Source organism: Ambystoma mexicanum, chromosome 5q (genome assembly GCF_040938575.1).
Source record: "Ambystoma mexicanum isolate Mex_15411 chromosome 5q, UKY_AmexF1_1, whole genome shotgun sequence".
In the NCBI taxonomy this organism is placed as follows: domain Eukaryota; kingdom Metazoa; phylum Chordata; class Amphibia; order Caudata; family Ambystomatidae; genus Ambystoma; species Ambystoma mexicanum.
In genome coordinates, this window is record NC_090933.1 from 410171726 (window position 1) to 410187742 (window position 16017).

The window sequence follows — 16017 nt, forward strand, 5'->3', positions numbered from 1 at the left end:
CATTATTGCTGAATGATTGTGACTATGATTGCCATATTGATGAAGGGGCAATAGTTGAAAAAGACATCAACAATCATTGCCTAAGCCAAAGAGGGGCAGGTGTAATAAAGAAACATTGTCAGCAGTTGTTTGATGTAGAAGTGGTAGGAGAGAAGCTGTCCTGGTAAAAAAGTATCAAGGAGGAGAGGAGCATAACCTGCATTGCATGTTGCAAATACAACAGTGGACCAAACAGCACCAATTTGTTTCATGTTTTGCCAGAAGAAGTTGTGAATTTCAATGTTGTTGAAGTTAAATACTTTTTCAAAAGGTCTGAAGTGTACCTCACCACAGAGTACCTGCAGTAGTGCTACAAGTTTTTGTCCTGTTAGACGAGTATACCAGGAAAGGGACCTTGTAGTTGTAACCCTGGCAGGTTAGTGGACCAGGAAGAAATCATTGGAGTACGGCATTGTAGCTGAAGGTTGTGGAGAAGTGCAAAGATCACTAAAGTGTGGTGGAATCATCCTGGCAAAACATTGTTGTTGATATGGAAGAATTGTTAAAGTGTTTTTGTTTCCTTAAGGAGAAGAAGTTGTGTTGAACCTTTATATGTTGAGAGAGAGAGAATTTTCTCTTGGTTGAACTTTTGTTAAAATCCAATTGAAAGACTTTTTGAGTAAGAAGAACTTTATAATCCAAGCCTTTTGATCCATCATGTGTTAACAAGAACTTTCTCATTTGAACCTTTGATTGAAAATCAAGCTTTGAATCTGGGGAAGGTGGATCCGACCCAGGTTACAAGGATAACAGTTATTAGATTTATGTTCAATATAGCTGTTATTTTGAATGGATTGTGTCGTCCCACGTATTCCTCATCTTTGATAATGTATCTCTCCAGCTTTGTTGCTTCAGAAAAATGTTTCGACAGAGGGCGCTGTATGCAGTGTCGTCGGGTCGATGTCCCTCGAGGACCTCCGTCGACTTCATCATCGACATAAATAGCGCATGCAGTGCCCGTTGGCTTCAGTTCCTTTTTTCTGAGCTAACGCTTCGAGTGAATTATGGCGCGCTTCAGTCAGATTTTCGCGAGAAAATGTCTTCTTCTTCTACTCCATCGACGCCCAAGTCGGGTTTGAAAAAATGGCAGGACTGCGGGTCGAAAATGTTGATTACTGATCCTCATCGCGTCTGCCTGTGGTGTCTGTGCTCCGGGCACCATATCGCCGACTGTGGGTCTTGTCAGGCCATGACCGAGAAGGATTGCAGGGAGCGTAGAGGTAAACTGGCCCTGGTGATGTTAGCTTCGAAGTCATCTTCGACAATGGAGAAAAAGACTGGGGAGTCGAGAGACTGTTCCCGGTACCAAAAAAAAGGTCCCGATCAAGGAGTCGATTGTGGCACTCTTCTTCCTCTAAGAAGGCAAAGAAGAGACACCATAGGTCTCCTTCAACCTCTAGTGATTCCTCCACGGAGGTAATCAGATGCCCTACGAAATCAGATTCCCCTGCAAAGTGGGACGCATTTCGTCGTGAGATGTTGCGTATTTTCAAATTTGCGGCTTCGACCCCCTCGAAAGAAAAGCAAAAGAGCCATGGCCCGGTCGCACTGAGTAAGGACGACAAAGGGAAGTGAAAGGCTAAATCTACGAAGCCGAGCTCTAAGCCGGCGTCACATCGAGAAAGTTCTCAATCTGACGAGAAGTCTTTGAGTGTCGACAAGTCGAGAACCGACTATGGTTCCGGCGAAGAAGCACAAAGCGTCAAACGTTTCGACGCCTTTGCCGACTCTGTCGGAGTCGGAGCTGTCGATACCGAAGTAGATGCCGATTAAACCCGCACCATTTCGAAGCTGTCTTCGATGTCTTTGTCGACTGCTACGACATTGTTGAAGCCAGTTACAGTACAGGACAAGGTTTATAAGCCTTTACCTAAAGGTCTATGGGCCTCATTACACGGTAGAAGGAAACCATGGCGCTAATAGCGCCATGGCTGCCTCCAAAACCTTACCGACTCCGCCCTGGTGAATGGAGCTGTTACCATCCCATTCCAAAGTTGGCAGGGCCGGTAATTCCCCATTCACCAGGGCCCTGCCCGATTCCCATTTGAGCCCCCATAGGGCTCAATGGGAATGGGGAAGGCGCTAATAACGTTATTAGCTCTAAAGTCCCTTTGCGGGTCCTGTCCTTAATGCCTGGAAAAAGCAGGCGTTAAGGGAGGACCCGCAAAGGGAACTCGTAGTAGGGCGGTAGGGGATTACCGTCACCGGTGCCCTTACCAGTGCCGGTAATCCCCTACCGCCTATCCTGTAATGAGGTCCTATGTCTGAAATATTTGAGGAAGACCAACCCTCTGATGACGGTTCACCACCTTTTGGTCTACAGTTTGGCACCCCCAATGTGCCAGAAGAACTTGTTTCTGACAAATCCAGACTGGGAGATTTGTATGAAAATCTCCAGTCAGCTAGTGGCTTGGATACTTCGCCAGAATTAGAGTTTTGCAGGCCTGACCCCTCTCAGCAGGCAGACTCATCCTACAGAAAACTGATGGGAAAGGCCATTGAGTTTATGGGATGGAGTAGGCCTATTCCGTCATACGAACAAGATGATATGACCATCGTGGACCAGTGCCCTCAGAAAGGCCCGATTTTACCATTTGACATGGCTCTACAGAATAAAGTCTTTGCTGATTGGAAGACCCCGGAAATTGCGGCTGCATTTAATAAAAAGTTTGGAAGGAAGTACAGACCTTCCAGCACTGACCCGAAATATCTTAGTAAGCATCCCACTCCTGAAAGTTTGGTGGTTCAGGCGGCTACATCAACCAGACAGTCAGCTTATCCTTCCATCCCCCCTGACAGGGATGACAAGAGGGTAGATGCCTGGGCACGTAAAGTTTTCACTGCAGGCAGTATGGCTTTGAAATCCAATAATGTGACTTGCACATTGTCTAGATTTACGTTTACCCTGTGGGACTGTGTTGCTATGGCGGCTGAACACATTCCAGAAGGCGAAGAAAGAGACGGCTTCCTGGTGATCATTAAGGATGGTAAGGAGGCAATGAGTAAATGTCTCCAGTCAGGTTTGGATACTTCAGACTGCATCAGACAGCATCAGCAGATCCATGGCTGCTAGCACAGTATCATGCAGATTTGCGTGATTGAGGAAGTCAGGGTTTGCACCAGACCAGCATTCAAGACTACTCAAAATGCCCTTTGACGGCTCGAGGTTGTTTGGCAGCAAGGCGGATGAGAGTTTGGAGAAGCTGCAGACCTCAAAGGTGCCGGCTAAATCCCTTAGCACCGCCATTAGACAGCCTCAACAACCCTATTTGGGCTTGTCTTCCTGGAGGTGGTAAGTCCTTTTCGTTTCTACTCCTCAATTGGAAGAGGGAGAGGACAAGCTGGACAGATGGACCAGAGAAGATTCCCTCGTGGTGGAAGAGGAAGGGGTGTTAAATTGCCCCCAGCAGCATCAACCTTACCTTCAGTCAATGCTGCAGCCGCCTCTAAGCCATTCTGAGGCCTTGACCCACAAGACCCCAGTGGGAGGCAGACTTTCTCAGTATCTGAATGAATGGCGGGGCATTACTTCAGATGCGTGGGCACTGGAAACGGTGGCCCAAGGTTACCGTCTTCCTTTTCAAAAAAGGCCTCAGGATCTTCCACCGTCATAACACTCCAGATCCGCTCTTTGTGCAGGAAATTTTGACCCTGCTAGGTGCAATAAAACATGTTCCTGTAGCGGAAAGGAACACAGGTTGGTGTTTCCCTTATTTTCTGATTCCCAAAAAGGATGGAGGATTGAGACCCATCTTGGACTTGAGAAACTTTAACAAGTTCCTCAGGAAGGACAAGTTCAAGATGCTAACCCTTTCTCAGATCCTTCAGGCTCTCCAACTTCAAGACTGGTTGGTATCATTGGACCTTCAGGAAGCTTAATTTCATGTGCCAGTCCATCTCAAGCACAGAAGGTCACTGAGGTTTGTGGTTGGAGGTTCTCATTATCAGTTTTCGGGTTTTGCCTTTCGGGCTGACCTCCGCCCCAAGGGTTTTCACCAAGTTGATGGTGGTGGCAGCAAGTCTCAGGAAAGGGGGCATTCACGTCTACTGCTACCGGGACGATTGGCTGACAGGGCTCGTTCACCCAAAAAAGCCAGAGAACATCTCAGCATAACCTACCACTCTCTTCACAAACTGGGCTTCTCCCTCAATTATAAGAAGTCCCACTTAATACCATCCCAAAGACTCCAATTTTGTGGAGCAGTCTTGGATACTTCCTCAGGAAAAACCTTGCCATTCGATGTGAGAGCTCAACGCATTCTGCAGATGGTTACCAAATTGCAGAATGTCTAGCATCTTCCGGCTTTCAATTTTCTGAGGTTGCTCGGTCTCGGGGCATCCTGCATTTTCCTGGTGCCAGAGGCCCGCTTCAAAATGAAATCCCTTCAATGGGCTATCAGAACTCAGTGGTCACAGTTCTCAGGCAAGATGTCGGACCACCTGCAAGTTCCGAGCAGAGTTGCTCAGGACCTTCTGTTATGGGCTTGCAAAGACCACATTCTCAAGGGAGACAACCATGGCCGGAGATGACTGTAGTAATGGACGCCTCACTCACGGGGTGGGGTCTCCATCGCAGTCCAAGCTACATATCAACCTTTTGGAGCTGAGGGCAATCAGACTAGCGCTGAAGGCCTTCCTGCCCTCTGTACGGGTAAAGAATGTCCTGATAATGACAGACAACAGAGTGGCCATGTACACCTCAACGAGAGAGGTGGTGTAGGGTCACAACCTCCGTGCAGAGAGGCAATGCAGCTCTGGTTCTGGGTAATACAAGGAGGAATCTCTGTCAGCAGTTCACCTAGCCGGAGAGCAGAACACAGCAGCGGATGCTCTGAGCAGGGAGAGAACAGTCTCCCACGAGTGGGAACTCACTCGAGAAGTCCTTCAAGAGATCTTAACCCTTTGGGGAACCCCTCAGGGGGATCTGTTCGCAACCAGTGTCAACAGGAAGTGCGAATAGTACTGCTCCAGGGAATGTCCCCTAAGAGGAGCTCTAGGAGAGGCGTTCGTAGTGGATTGGGAATTTCCACTCCTGTATGCGTTTCCTCCAGTCCCCGCCATTCCTCATGTGATCAGGAGGTTTAGGAAGTTCAGGAAATCCATGACCCTGATTGCCCCGGATTGGGCCAGGAGGACGTGGTACCCTGCCCTTCAATACGCCTTACACAGAGAGGACCTTCTTGCGCAAGAGGAAGGTCGGGTTCTCCATCCAGATGTCAAGCCACTCAGCCTCCACGCATGGTTTCTGAAAGGCTGAGATACTAGCATTGCGACCTCCCGGACGACGTATTGGAGATTTTGCTTTCGGCCAGAAGGCAAGCAGCTAAATCTTTGTACCGGTGCCGTTGGAATACGTTCAGCAACTGGTGCAAGGATAAGAATATGGATCCATTTCTATGTGACACACCCATGGTGCTCTCTTTTTTTATGTTACATTTAGCCAATCTGGGGCTCCAGATTGGAACCATTAAGGGTTACCTAGCAGCGCTTTCCGTTTTCAAGCGCTCCTCGTAGGAGAATTCATATTTTAAGATCCCTTTGATTGTCCAATTCTTGAAGGGCCTTACTAATGTATACCCACCAGTTCCATTCAATGTACCAGTTTGGGACCTCAATCTCGTGTTTAAGTTTGTTGACATGTATTCCATTTGAGCCTTTACAAACCTGTTTTGCTTATCTCAATAACATCAGCCCGCAGGGTACGCGAGTTGCAGGCTCTTTCTTGCATACCTCCTCATACCATTTTCTATAAAGACAGTCACTCTCGGGGTAAAACCTTCTTTTTTACAGAAGGTAGTCTCCGACTTCCACTTGTCACAAAAAAATAGCTGATCAACATTCTACCCACCTCCTCATCCAGGAAAGGAGGAGGAGAGGCTACATAGGCTGGACCCAAAAAGGGCTGTCAGTTTTTTTATATCCAGGTTGACTAAATTTCGTCAGGTTTATCAACATTTTATTGGATATACTGGCTCCAAATTGGGCCTTGTGATCACCAAACAAATAATATCCAGATGAATTATCCTGGCTATTGGCGAATGCTACAGACTAGTGGGCAAGGACCCGCCGGAAGGCCACAGGGCTCATTCCACAAGGGGCATAGCAACCTCTGTGGCTCTTCAAAGGGGTGTCCCAGTAAATGATATTTGTTCAGCGGCCACTTCGTCGTCTATCCATACATTTGTAAAACACTACTGTCTGGATTCTTCCTTCAGTAAGGGAGGATTTTTTGCAAAAGGCGTCCTCCATTTGGTCCACGATTAGATCTAAATTTGATTGGTACTCCCACCTCCATATTATTACTGCTTTGGGAGTCTATCAAAGATGAGGAATACGTGAGAGGATGCAATCCATTTGAAGAACAATTTACTTGCCCCTGGTAACATTCTTTCAATTGGATGTTCCTCCCACGTATTCCTCATTGCGCCTCCCAGCCTACCCCGCCGTACAATTTACATGTTATTACACTCTCTGCTTTCTGTGAGCCTACAGTCTTGGGTACGCCTGGTAATTCTGCTTCAGAGGGAAAAAGAAAAACAGAACTGAAGCCAACGGGCGCTGCATGCGCTATTTATGTTGATGATGACGTTGACTGTCGACAGAGGCCCTCGAGGGACATCGACTCGATGACACAGCATACAGCACCCTCTGTCGAAAAAATATTTCGATGCAGCAAAGCTGGAGAGATATATTATCAAAGAGAAAGAATATGTGGGAGGAACATCGAATCAAAAGAAGGTTACCAAGGGTAAGTAACTTGATCTTCTGTTACATTTATGAGATGTATGTATGTATGTATAAGTGTGAGGGACAGATTCCTTTTTTAGAGTGTTTTCCTTTAATTTATTTTGATAGACAGCGACATCTTCTTTAGGTTAGGGATAGTGAGGTGTTTGTCAAACCCTTATGAGTTAATAAAATGGCTACCTGTTAAAGATCTTTACCAAGTTATCCGACTCACATTTCTGCCCTCTCACGTAGTTTTGTATCTGTTTTGATTGACTTGTCATGTGGTTTAGTTTTGGATACCTTTTAACCTACATGAGGAGAGGTTCTTATCCCATTATTTGAAATGTACACATAATTGTCATGTAGGAGGATCGGAGAGGTTTGGCGTCTAAAGTAGGGTAGGAATTTCAGGGATGGAGCAGCAGCAGCAGCATAAAGTTTCATACTCGTAACACTATGTCTCAGTGAAACATTTTCTTATGTTGCAGTGAATGAAAGGAACAGTCTTCAAGATGAAAATAAAAAGCTTTGTGAACAGCTTCAGCAGTTGCAATTGAAGATTGAGTGAGTAACACATTCATACTAAGCTCCTTATTGTACATGGGATTTTACGATCAAAGTACTTCCATCCATATTCTCATAATGTGAAAGCTGACAATGCATATGTAAATAGAAGCGATTTGTAATTTGATAATGTGGACTATCAGATGGGAACGACAAAGCAAACAATTAAACTTCTTTCTAGATATTCTGTGGTATGTCTACAATAAATACCTGTATCTGACGATGCAATTGTATAAGTTGTTGTTGTGGTAGAATGGTCTTTTTTGCGTTTTCCCACCATAGATTTTAATGTAACCCCCAACAGCTCTGCCTACGTTGTGGACCCCTGCCTGTCGTTTAAGGTGAGTAAAGTCTTTTTAGCTTTGCTTACGTGCTCAGCACATGCATTTTGGGGGGCACTGGTGAGCCCTTAAGGCTACAAGTGCAGGGGAACTGTTTTCATCGGTCATGTAATACACGCCACCTTACAGTGGAGTGCGGCAGCATTACTTTGTATCCTGTTTCACTTTTGTTTGGTAACATTCTTTATCCCTTTTTGGTGTGCGTAGGACTGGCTGATGTCAGTGAACTGTGATTTTCTACTTTTTCCGGTGCACTGGCGTGCACCATCTTTTTTACAGCATAATGCCATTTGGGGTACCATATACTCAGAATAAATGTTTTTTGGCCATTTTCGTGCCCTCTCATGTCAGGAAACTGATTGGTGGGGTCATCCCCCATCACAGTCCCTGCTCTGGTTTTCCCTTTTTTTTCTCATCTTTGTCATCAGCTTACTGGCCCTCTGAACTCGACCCTTGTCCATCACCAGTATCTGAGCTCCAACATGTAGGCTTCAAACTCTCATGGTCTGTGTCCACTGCAGCTCAGGTCAGAGCAATCTGCAAGACTGGCTATTTTCAGGTGAGAGTCCTTCGAAAGGTTTTTCATCCACCTCTTTATCTATTCCACCGGTTGAAATTACTTCAAAACCTGGCAGCCTGTAATGCCACTGCCACTACGTATGGCTCACTTATCTCACCTGTACTGCGCACGCTTCATTGGCTGCCAGTTCAACAGCGGGTCTCGTTCAAATCCCTCTGCATTGTCCCGTGGGCCTTTTATGACCCAGGGGTAAAATACCTGCAAGCAAAATTCCAGCCATACGCCCCGGTGTGCTCATTGCGCTCTCAAGACGCAGATCTTCTCCTGGGTTCCTCGCTTTAGTCTGAATAGGATTAGGTGGGGCATTCTTTTTCCATTGCGGCAGCTATACTCTGGAACTCTTTGCCCCCAACCTTCGGGCCATTGAAGATCATCTTCTCTTCTGGTGTGCCATGAAGACCCATCTGTTCTAAACTATTCTCAGCCTCAGTCCATATCCCCAGAGCCAAGATGCCTCCGGCGTACGTGCGCTTTACACAAACTAAATTCTATTAATTAATCCACTCCATTCAAAGACATGCACATTCCCAGGATCCAGCTTGGATTCCCGTGCAAGTACCTCTGTGTGACGGAACTGGTCAGGGCTGGGTTTGGTAATGTCTTGCCTCAATACATATTCCTCCCAGGAAGTATCTGTTGCTAGGCAAATGCGGGTTTGTGGCTCCCCCATGAACAGCCCTTACCTGTCTGTATGGTGCAGATCCTTGACTTTGGTGAGCTGGGTAACCCCCAGCCGTGATATTGGACACAGAGCTTCCCTGCAGCATGGCCCACTGGAACCAACATTCTGAAGACAAGAAGCCTGATGGACTGCTGCTGAAACAAACCATTATTGCACAAGCCACCCGCTGGTGCCTGCTCCTGCCACTATTGCGACTATGGAAGACCATTGATCGTGTCTTCCTCCACTGTACTGACGAGAAACAACTGTTGCTGCTTCTTGCATTAGAAGCTTAAAGTTGATGGCCATTGCAAGTGTCCTATGACCATACTGCAGGCTGCCCATCTGCTGATAAGGTCTCTCTGCTGCTACGTTCGGTGCCCTGAGCAGGTGCTTGGGACCCTGAAAGTACTCGACTTGTGGCCCAGAAACATCGCTGCTGCTACCACCTGTGAAAAGGCGCCTTTCTGGAGCCCGTTTCATGCTGCCGCTAATCTATGACTGGGGTTACTTTGCCACAATTCTTCACTGTCTTAATCCTGGTGGTCCTTCTTCGTCATGGGAGTCACTGTGACTCCTGTCCTGGCATGTCTGGCCTGCCCAGCTTCCGGCTGTCAGAGCTGTCCTAGAACCGGAGTTTGTGACCACTCACGGCTAGACTAAATCCTGACACCATCTTCACCCACTGCATCTGCAAACCCTGGATGCCCCTGATGGAAACAATGAGTGAAGTAAGTAGTGTCCCTTGTGATTCTGGACACCCCTAGGGTTGGTCGCCTAGAAAATCGTAATAAGGCGTCCAAGAGTCCTTACCTGTTTAGGAGTCCACCTTGCTCCATAGGGCTTTAATGTGTGCAAAGTCCACTACCTTGCATTTCACTTTCTTGGCTGTGATCAGTGGAGTTCTAGCTAAGGCTCCTGCTGGGAAACCCCTAATCTGGTGAGCTAGGGAGCGTGCCTCTAATTTCAGTTACCTCGTTTCTACAAGAGGTTTTTTAAAGGGCATTTTTGCACTCACCTGTTGGCTTTGGGAACACTTGTGCAGGGTAATTTTGGCACTCATCTGAAAACTGGCTCTTTTTGAGAGAATTAATAGTTTACTAACCTGCTAGGGAAAGAGTGCATAAGTGAGCTTCCGGCTTTATAATTATATGGGAGGTTGTAATATATTGTGTTGTATTGTGTTCTCTTGCCACTTTACTTTTAGTTTTTTTACCTGCATACATTTGTAAGGCCTAATAAATAATATATGTTTATACTTGCTGTCTCTGTGTTGTTAACTGTACTTGCATACTAGTCACTTAACTTCTGAAGTATACCTTACTGCTCTTCCTACGTTACCTTGTGAGGGTTTGGCTAGACTATGGGGGTAATTACGACCCTGGAGGTAGCCATGCCGCTATTTGTGGCATGGCTACCCCCATTCCGGGTACCGTGTCCGGGTTCCTGGAATGGGGAAATACCGGGCCATTCCGACCTTGGAGTGCCCGGTATTTCCCCATTCCAGGAACCCATCCCCATTCCCATTCGAGCCTCCATAGGGCTCAATGGGAATGGGGAGCATGCTAACAATAGACCCGTTAATGACAGGCCCGTTGTTAGCATGCAGGACCGATCGCGGGTCCCGCTAAGGACGTCTGGTAAAACCAGGCGTCCTTAGCGGGTCCCGCGAGCGGACCTCGTAATGAGGCAGCTCTACCGGCCCTTTTAACCCCCTACCGCTAGGGTCATAATGACCCCCAATGTGTCTATAACCTTGTTCTCGAACTAGGATGGCCTCCAGAACCCTGGCATAGGGCTGGTTCTGAAATCCCGCCCAACAGTCGTATTCTGAATGTTTGAGAAAGGGTCCCAATTAACATTTTAATTAAACATTCTCATGAACGCTTTTCAGTATGCAGAGGGTAACGCTGTGCAATTTTCTGTTTGCTTTCTTCTGAATTTACATTAAGGGGGTTATTACATTCCATTGGTCAAATTATCCCTAAACTCAAATTCCCATGGCTACCTGAAAATTTGACATGTTTGTCTGTGCAGTTTAGCTGGAAAATCAGTAAATGAATATTACACACCGTTCAATACCTTAGGGGCTATATGCGCATACTGAAAGCAATTTATTTGTTTATTGTATATCGCTCAAATATCTTTCTCCTTCGTCCCATTGACTTCTTCCATAGTAAAGGGAGTTCCCGCCCATGGGAACGCGATAAGAGACAATTTTTCAAACAGAAAAAAAGTCCCCCCCAAAAAGATCAGTTCACAATGCTAATCACAAGTGCCCACCCCTACCCCCTTCAATTGCTGTTGCCAGCTTCACCTTTCCAATCCTTTCTCCATATCCTTTCAATTCTTCTTGTTGATTTGAACACTCATCTTCAGCTACTCATCACTTCTCTCCCTTTAACCACTTCTTGACTCATATTCAATGATTCAGCGCCCTACTCCTTCCTCCTGTGTTTCTGGCTCATCACTTGATTTAATTTTCTCTTCTCTCTCACTTGACCTCTTGGTTTTTTCACATCCGATATATTCCTCTGATCATTCTTTTATCTTTCTCTTTTTCCATTTCTCTTACTACTACCCCCCCCCCCTCAACTACTTTTTCTCATCGCAACCTTTGCTCTTTTTCTCCAGCATGGGGTCTGGCATGGATTCACATGCTCATGAATATTCCCCGTCAGGCTGGGAATCCTCGGTAAAGAAAAAATCAGTATCAGTTTCGTTTCTGATCTGTCTTTCTTAGTAGTAACCAATCACTGATCTCTGGGTCATACTGCCCCCAGCCAATGACTGCCCTCTCCCTAAGCCCCACCCTCTGGCAGCCATCCTCAGATTTTTACCGCACGCTCAAGTGTTGGGAGTCCTTGTGCTTTAGCTCTCGAGTTTTTGCTGCGTTTTCACTCTTTTTCAGGAGATTTTCTAATTTTTTCGGTTTAATCGAGCCTCAAGCTCCACCGTTTCTACTTCTGATAACGCCTTCTACGCCCCTCAAGGGTGAAGTTTTCATCGTGTTTACACTTCTTGGAGGATTCCAGAAGATCTGCGGCCTACCTCAACGGACATGGCCCAGGACAAGGGGAGCTTGACGCCCGCATCCAAGCTGTTCAGGAACTGCCCTGGATGTGGATTATATAACGTTTTCAAGGAGGACGAGCATTCGCGATGTCTCTACTGCCTCCATGGGGACAAGACGCACGTGGAGAAGGACTGTGCGTTCTGCAAGAACCTTTCGGAACGGACCAAACAAGATCGTCATTCCCGCCTCGCCACCTGGCTGGAGAAGGGCACAGCAAGTGAGAAGGCGAAGAAGAAGTCTGAGCGGGCTTCTAAGTCCTTTGAGGGCGCCCCGGCGACCGGGGCCCAACAGAAGGCCAAGCACCGCGAGTCCGTGGGCTCCGGGAGCGTCGAAAGGTCAGGCTCTTCGGTTGCCAAGCAGGGTGCTACTTCCCCGGCACATTCAACCACGAGCCAGCGCTCTGGTTCGGGGAAGAGGAAGTCCGAGAACCCGGGTAGGCCGCTGGAGCGGACCCGGTCGATCTCGAAGGGGGAGCTAGGCGCTGACCCTCCCCCAAGGCAAAGGCCCAGGACGCACCTAAGGGGGTGAGGGCCTTGATACACCCGGCTAAGGCCTCTACCGAAGTGGTCGCTGCGGCCCTGGCGGAGCTGGCTGAGACTACGCCAATGGAAATGGCCTCTGGGCCCAGAGTATCCCTGCCGCCGCGGAGGGAATCCTCTTTCCAGCCCGTCGCTAAGACCCCCGTGAAGCCCCCGGCTGAAAAAGAGGGGGGGGCGGTGGCCATTGCAGACTCGGAATCAGCCTCTGAGGAGGAACTGGTGGAGACCGAGAAGGGCCTCAACGAAAGGTCCATAGGCCTCAACGAGAGGTTCATAAACCTCAACGAGAGGTTTGAGAAGGTTCGATCCCAGGGGACGGTCCCTGCTGACGTGATCGAAGATAGCGACGACGAACAGGGCCCAGTGGAGTGGCCATCCCGTCCGTCGCAGCCATTGCCCGAGCCCCAGGAAAGCTCAACGGCCATTTTGTTGGCAATCCAATCATTATGCACCGAGATAAGGATGAGATTGCCACGCACCCCGACGGAGGAGCCAGAACCAGGCCCGTCGGGAAGCCCTCCGAACAAGCGGAGGAGAGTCCACCCCGCTCCGCCCTTCGAGCCTGCGAGACCGGTGGACCCCTCGCTGGGAGAGGATACGGCGACGGATACGGCGATGGGGACGAACGATGACGGCGGCGATGACACAGCGGACATCCTGTCGTCACCCCCCCCTGCGGGCGTCCCCAGCCGACGAGGTTGGCTCTTTCCACGCCATGATAACCAGAGCATCCGAGCTCTTCCAGCTCTGCCCTGAAGAACAGAAAAAGGAGGGGTTTCTGTACCAACGACGAGAGGCTAAGAGGAAGACGGTCCTCGCGGTGCCTTTACTCGACGACATCTGGGACAAGGGGCTTGCTGTCCTCAAGAACCCTGCCACGACACCCGCCAAGAGGGACAGGTACGAGAAGAAGTACCGAGTCCCCGATGCCGCCCCCTTGTGCCTCAGGGCCCAGCCCACGCCGGACTGGGTCATCTCGGCAGCGGCTAAGAAGAAGGCAGCGGGCGCGGCAGCCTCAACTTCCACTTCCCCGCCGGACAGCGAGGGCAAGAAGTTGGACTCTATGGGACGACGAGTCATCTCGTCGGCGGCAACAACGATTAAGGCGGCCAATGCCTTAGCTATCGTTGCCCGCTACGACAGGGAGCTCTGGTTCAAGATAGCTTCCCTGCTAGATTTCCTGCCTGATGATAAAAGGGCGGAGGCCCTAGAAATTCTGCAGGAGGGCGAGGTGGCGTCGGATCACGCCATAACGGTGGCGACGGACATTGCTGATACCGGATTTCGCCAACTGGGCAACGGAGTTTCTCCAGCATGGGGTCTGGCATGGATTCACATGCTCATGAATATTCCCTGTCGTCAGGCCGGGAATCCTCGGTATAGAAAAAAATCAGTATCAGTTTCGTTTCTGATCTGTCTTTCTTAGTAGTAACCAATCACTGTTCTCTGGGTCATACTGCCCCCAGCCAATGACTGCCCGCTCCCTAAGCCCCGCCTCCGGCAGCCATCCTCAGATTTTTACCGCACGTTCAAGTGTTGGGAGTCCTCGTGCTGTAGCTCTCGAGCTTTTGCTGCGTTTTCGTGCTTTTTCAGGAGATTTTTCTCATTTTTCGGTTAAATAGAGCCTCAAGCTCTACTGTTTCTACATCCGATCAACAGGGATCCGTTTCGGAGTTTTCTACGCCCCTCAAGGGTGAAGATTTCGTCGAGTTACGCTTTTGGAGGATTCCAGAAGTTCCGAGGCCTACCCTGGACATGGCCCAGGAGAAAGGAAGCTCGACGCCCGGGAAGCTGTTCAGGACCTGCCCTGGATGCCAGCTTCAGAATGTTTTCAAGGAGGACGAGCATTCGTTATGCCTCTACTGTCTCCATGAGGACAAGACGCACAAGGAGAAGGACTGTGCGTTTTGTGGGAACATGTCAGAGCGGACCATGAAGGATCGCCACCTCCATCTCGCTAACTGTCTGGAAGGGAAGAGCCCGTCAGGCGAGAAAAAGAAGACCGAGCGGTCTTCTAAGTCCTGTTAGGGTGCCCCGGCGACGGGGGCCCAACAAAAGGCTAAGCACCGCGAGTCCGCGGGCACCGGGAGCGCCGAACGGTCAGGCTCCTTGGCTGCCAGGCAGGGCGCATCCTCCCTGGCGCCATCAACCGAGCCAACGCTCTGGCTCGGGTAAGAGGAAGGCCGAGCACCCGGCGAAGCTCCTGGAGAGACCCCAGTCGAGCTCGAAGGCCCCATCGGAGGGGGAGCGAGGCGATGACCCTCCCCCCAAGGAGAAGGCGGTGAGCGCACCTAAGGTGGTGAAAGCCTTGATCCACCCGACCAAGGCCTCTATCGAGACAGTCGCGGCGGCCCTGGCTCAGCCTGTGGAGGCTACACCAGTGGTGGCGACCTCGGGGCCTAGGGTCTCCCTGCCACCGCGGAGGGAGTCCTCTTTCATGCCCATCGACGGGACTCACGTGAAACCTCTGACGGAGAAGAAAAAGGGGGGGCAGGAGGTCGTCGTGGATTCGGCCTCAATCTCTGAAGAGGAGCTGATCGAAGTCTTAAGCCACGGCGTTGGCGTGGAAGACCAGCCCGTCGGGAGGGACCCCGCCGTCGGAGACGACGATAAGGTCGAGGGTGTCGACGGGGCTCCTGACAGCCCGTCGGAATCCCCTCAACCAGTGCCGCAAGACAACTCGGCGGCCTATTTTTGGCTATACAGTCCTTATGCTCGGAGATAAGGACGAGATTGCCGTTACCACCAACGGAGGAACCGCTCCCGACGGGGGACCCGGAGCCAGGCCCTTCTGGGAGCCCTCCGCCTAAGAGAAGAAGGATTCATCCTCCACCTCCTTTTCAACCATTGCGCCCTGCTCAGCCCTCCTCCCCGTCCACGACCCGTGGGGATGATACAGGGACAGACACGGCCGTGACGGGTACAGACGACGAGGATCTCCCGTCGTCACCTCCTCCCCGGGCTTCCCCGCCCGACGAGATTGGATCGTTTCATGCCATGATCGCCAGGGCATCCGAGCTTTTCCAGCTCTGCCCGGAAGAGAAGAAGGAAGGTTTCCTTTATCAACGGCGCAAGACCAAGAGGAAGACGGTCCTCGCTGTACCTCTACTGGACGATATCTGGGATGAGGGTCTCGCCCTCCTCAAGAACCCATCCACAACGCCTGCGAGAAGGGATCGGTACGAGAAGAAGTACCGGGTCCCGGACGCGGCCCCCTTGTGCCTTCCGGCACAGCCGACCCCGAACTCGGTCGTCTCCGCGGCGGCCAGGAAGAAAGCGGGGGGGGGGCCTCGGCCTCTACGTCAACCTCCCCGCCGGACGGCGAGGGAAAGAAATTGGACACGATGGGACGCAGAGTCATCTCATTGGCAGCGACGACGATTAAGGCTGCCAACGCCTTGGCTATCGTAGCCCGCTACGACAGGGAGTTGTGGTACAAGATCGCCCCCTGCTGGACTTCCTACCAGATGACAAGAGGGCGGAGGCCC

General features: G+C 49.9%; 1 protein-coding gene across 3 annotated transcripts in view; it reads left to right on the forward strand.

Moving 5' to 3' along the window:
• Positions 1 to 16017, forward strand: part of RBBP8 (RB binding protein 8, endonuclease) — a 2310314-nt gene that overhangs the window by 1018963 nt on the left and 1275334 nt on the right. For all 3 annotated transcript variants that reach the window (XM_069620894.1, XM_069620893.1, XM_069620895.1), the window contains exon 6: positions 7257 to 7332. In XM_069620894.1, the coding sequence (XP_069476995.1) occupies positions 7257 to 7332 (76 nt within the window). The remainder of the gene's footprint in view (positions 1 to 7256; positions 7333 to 16017) is intronic.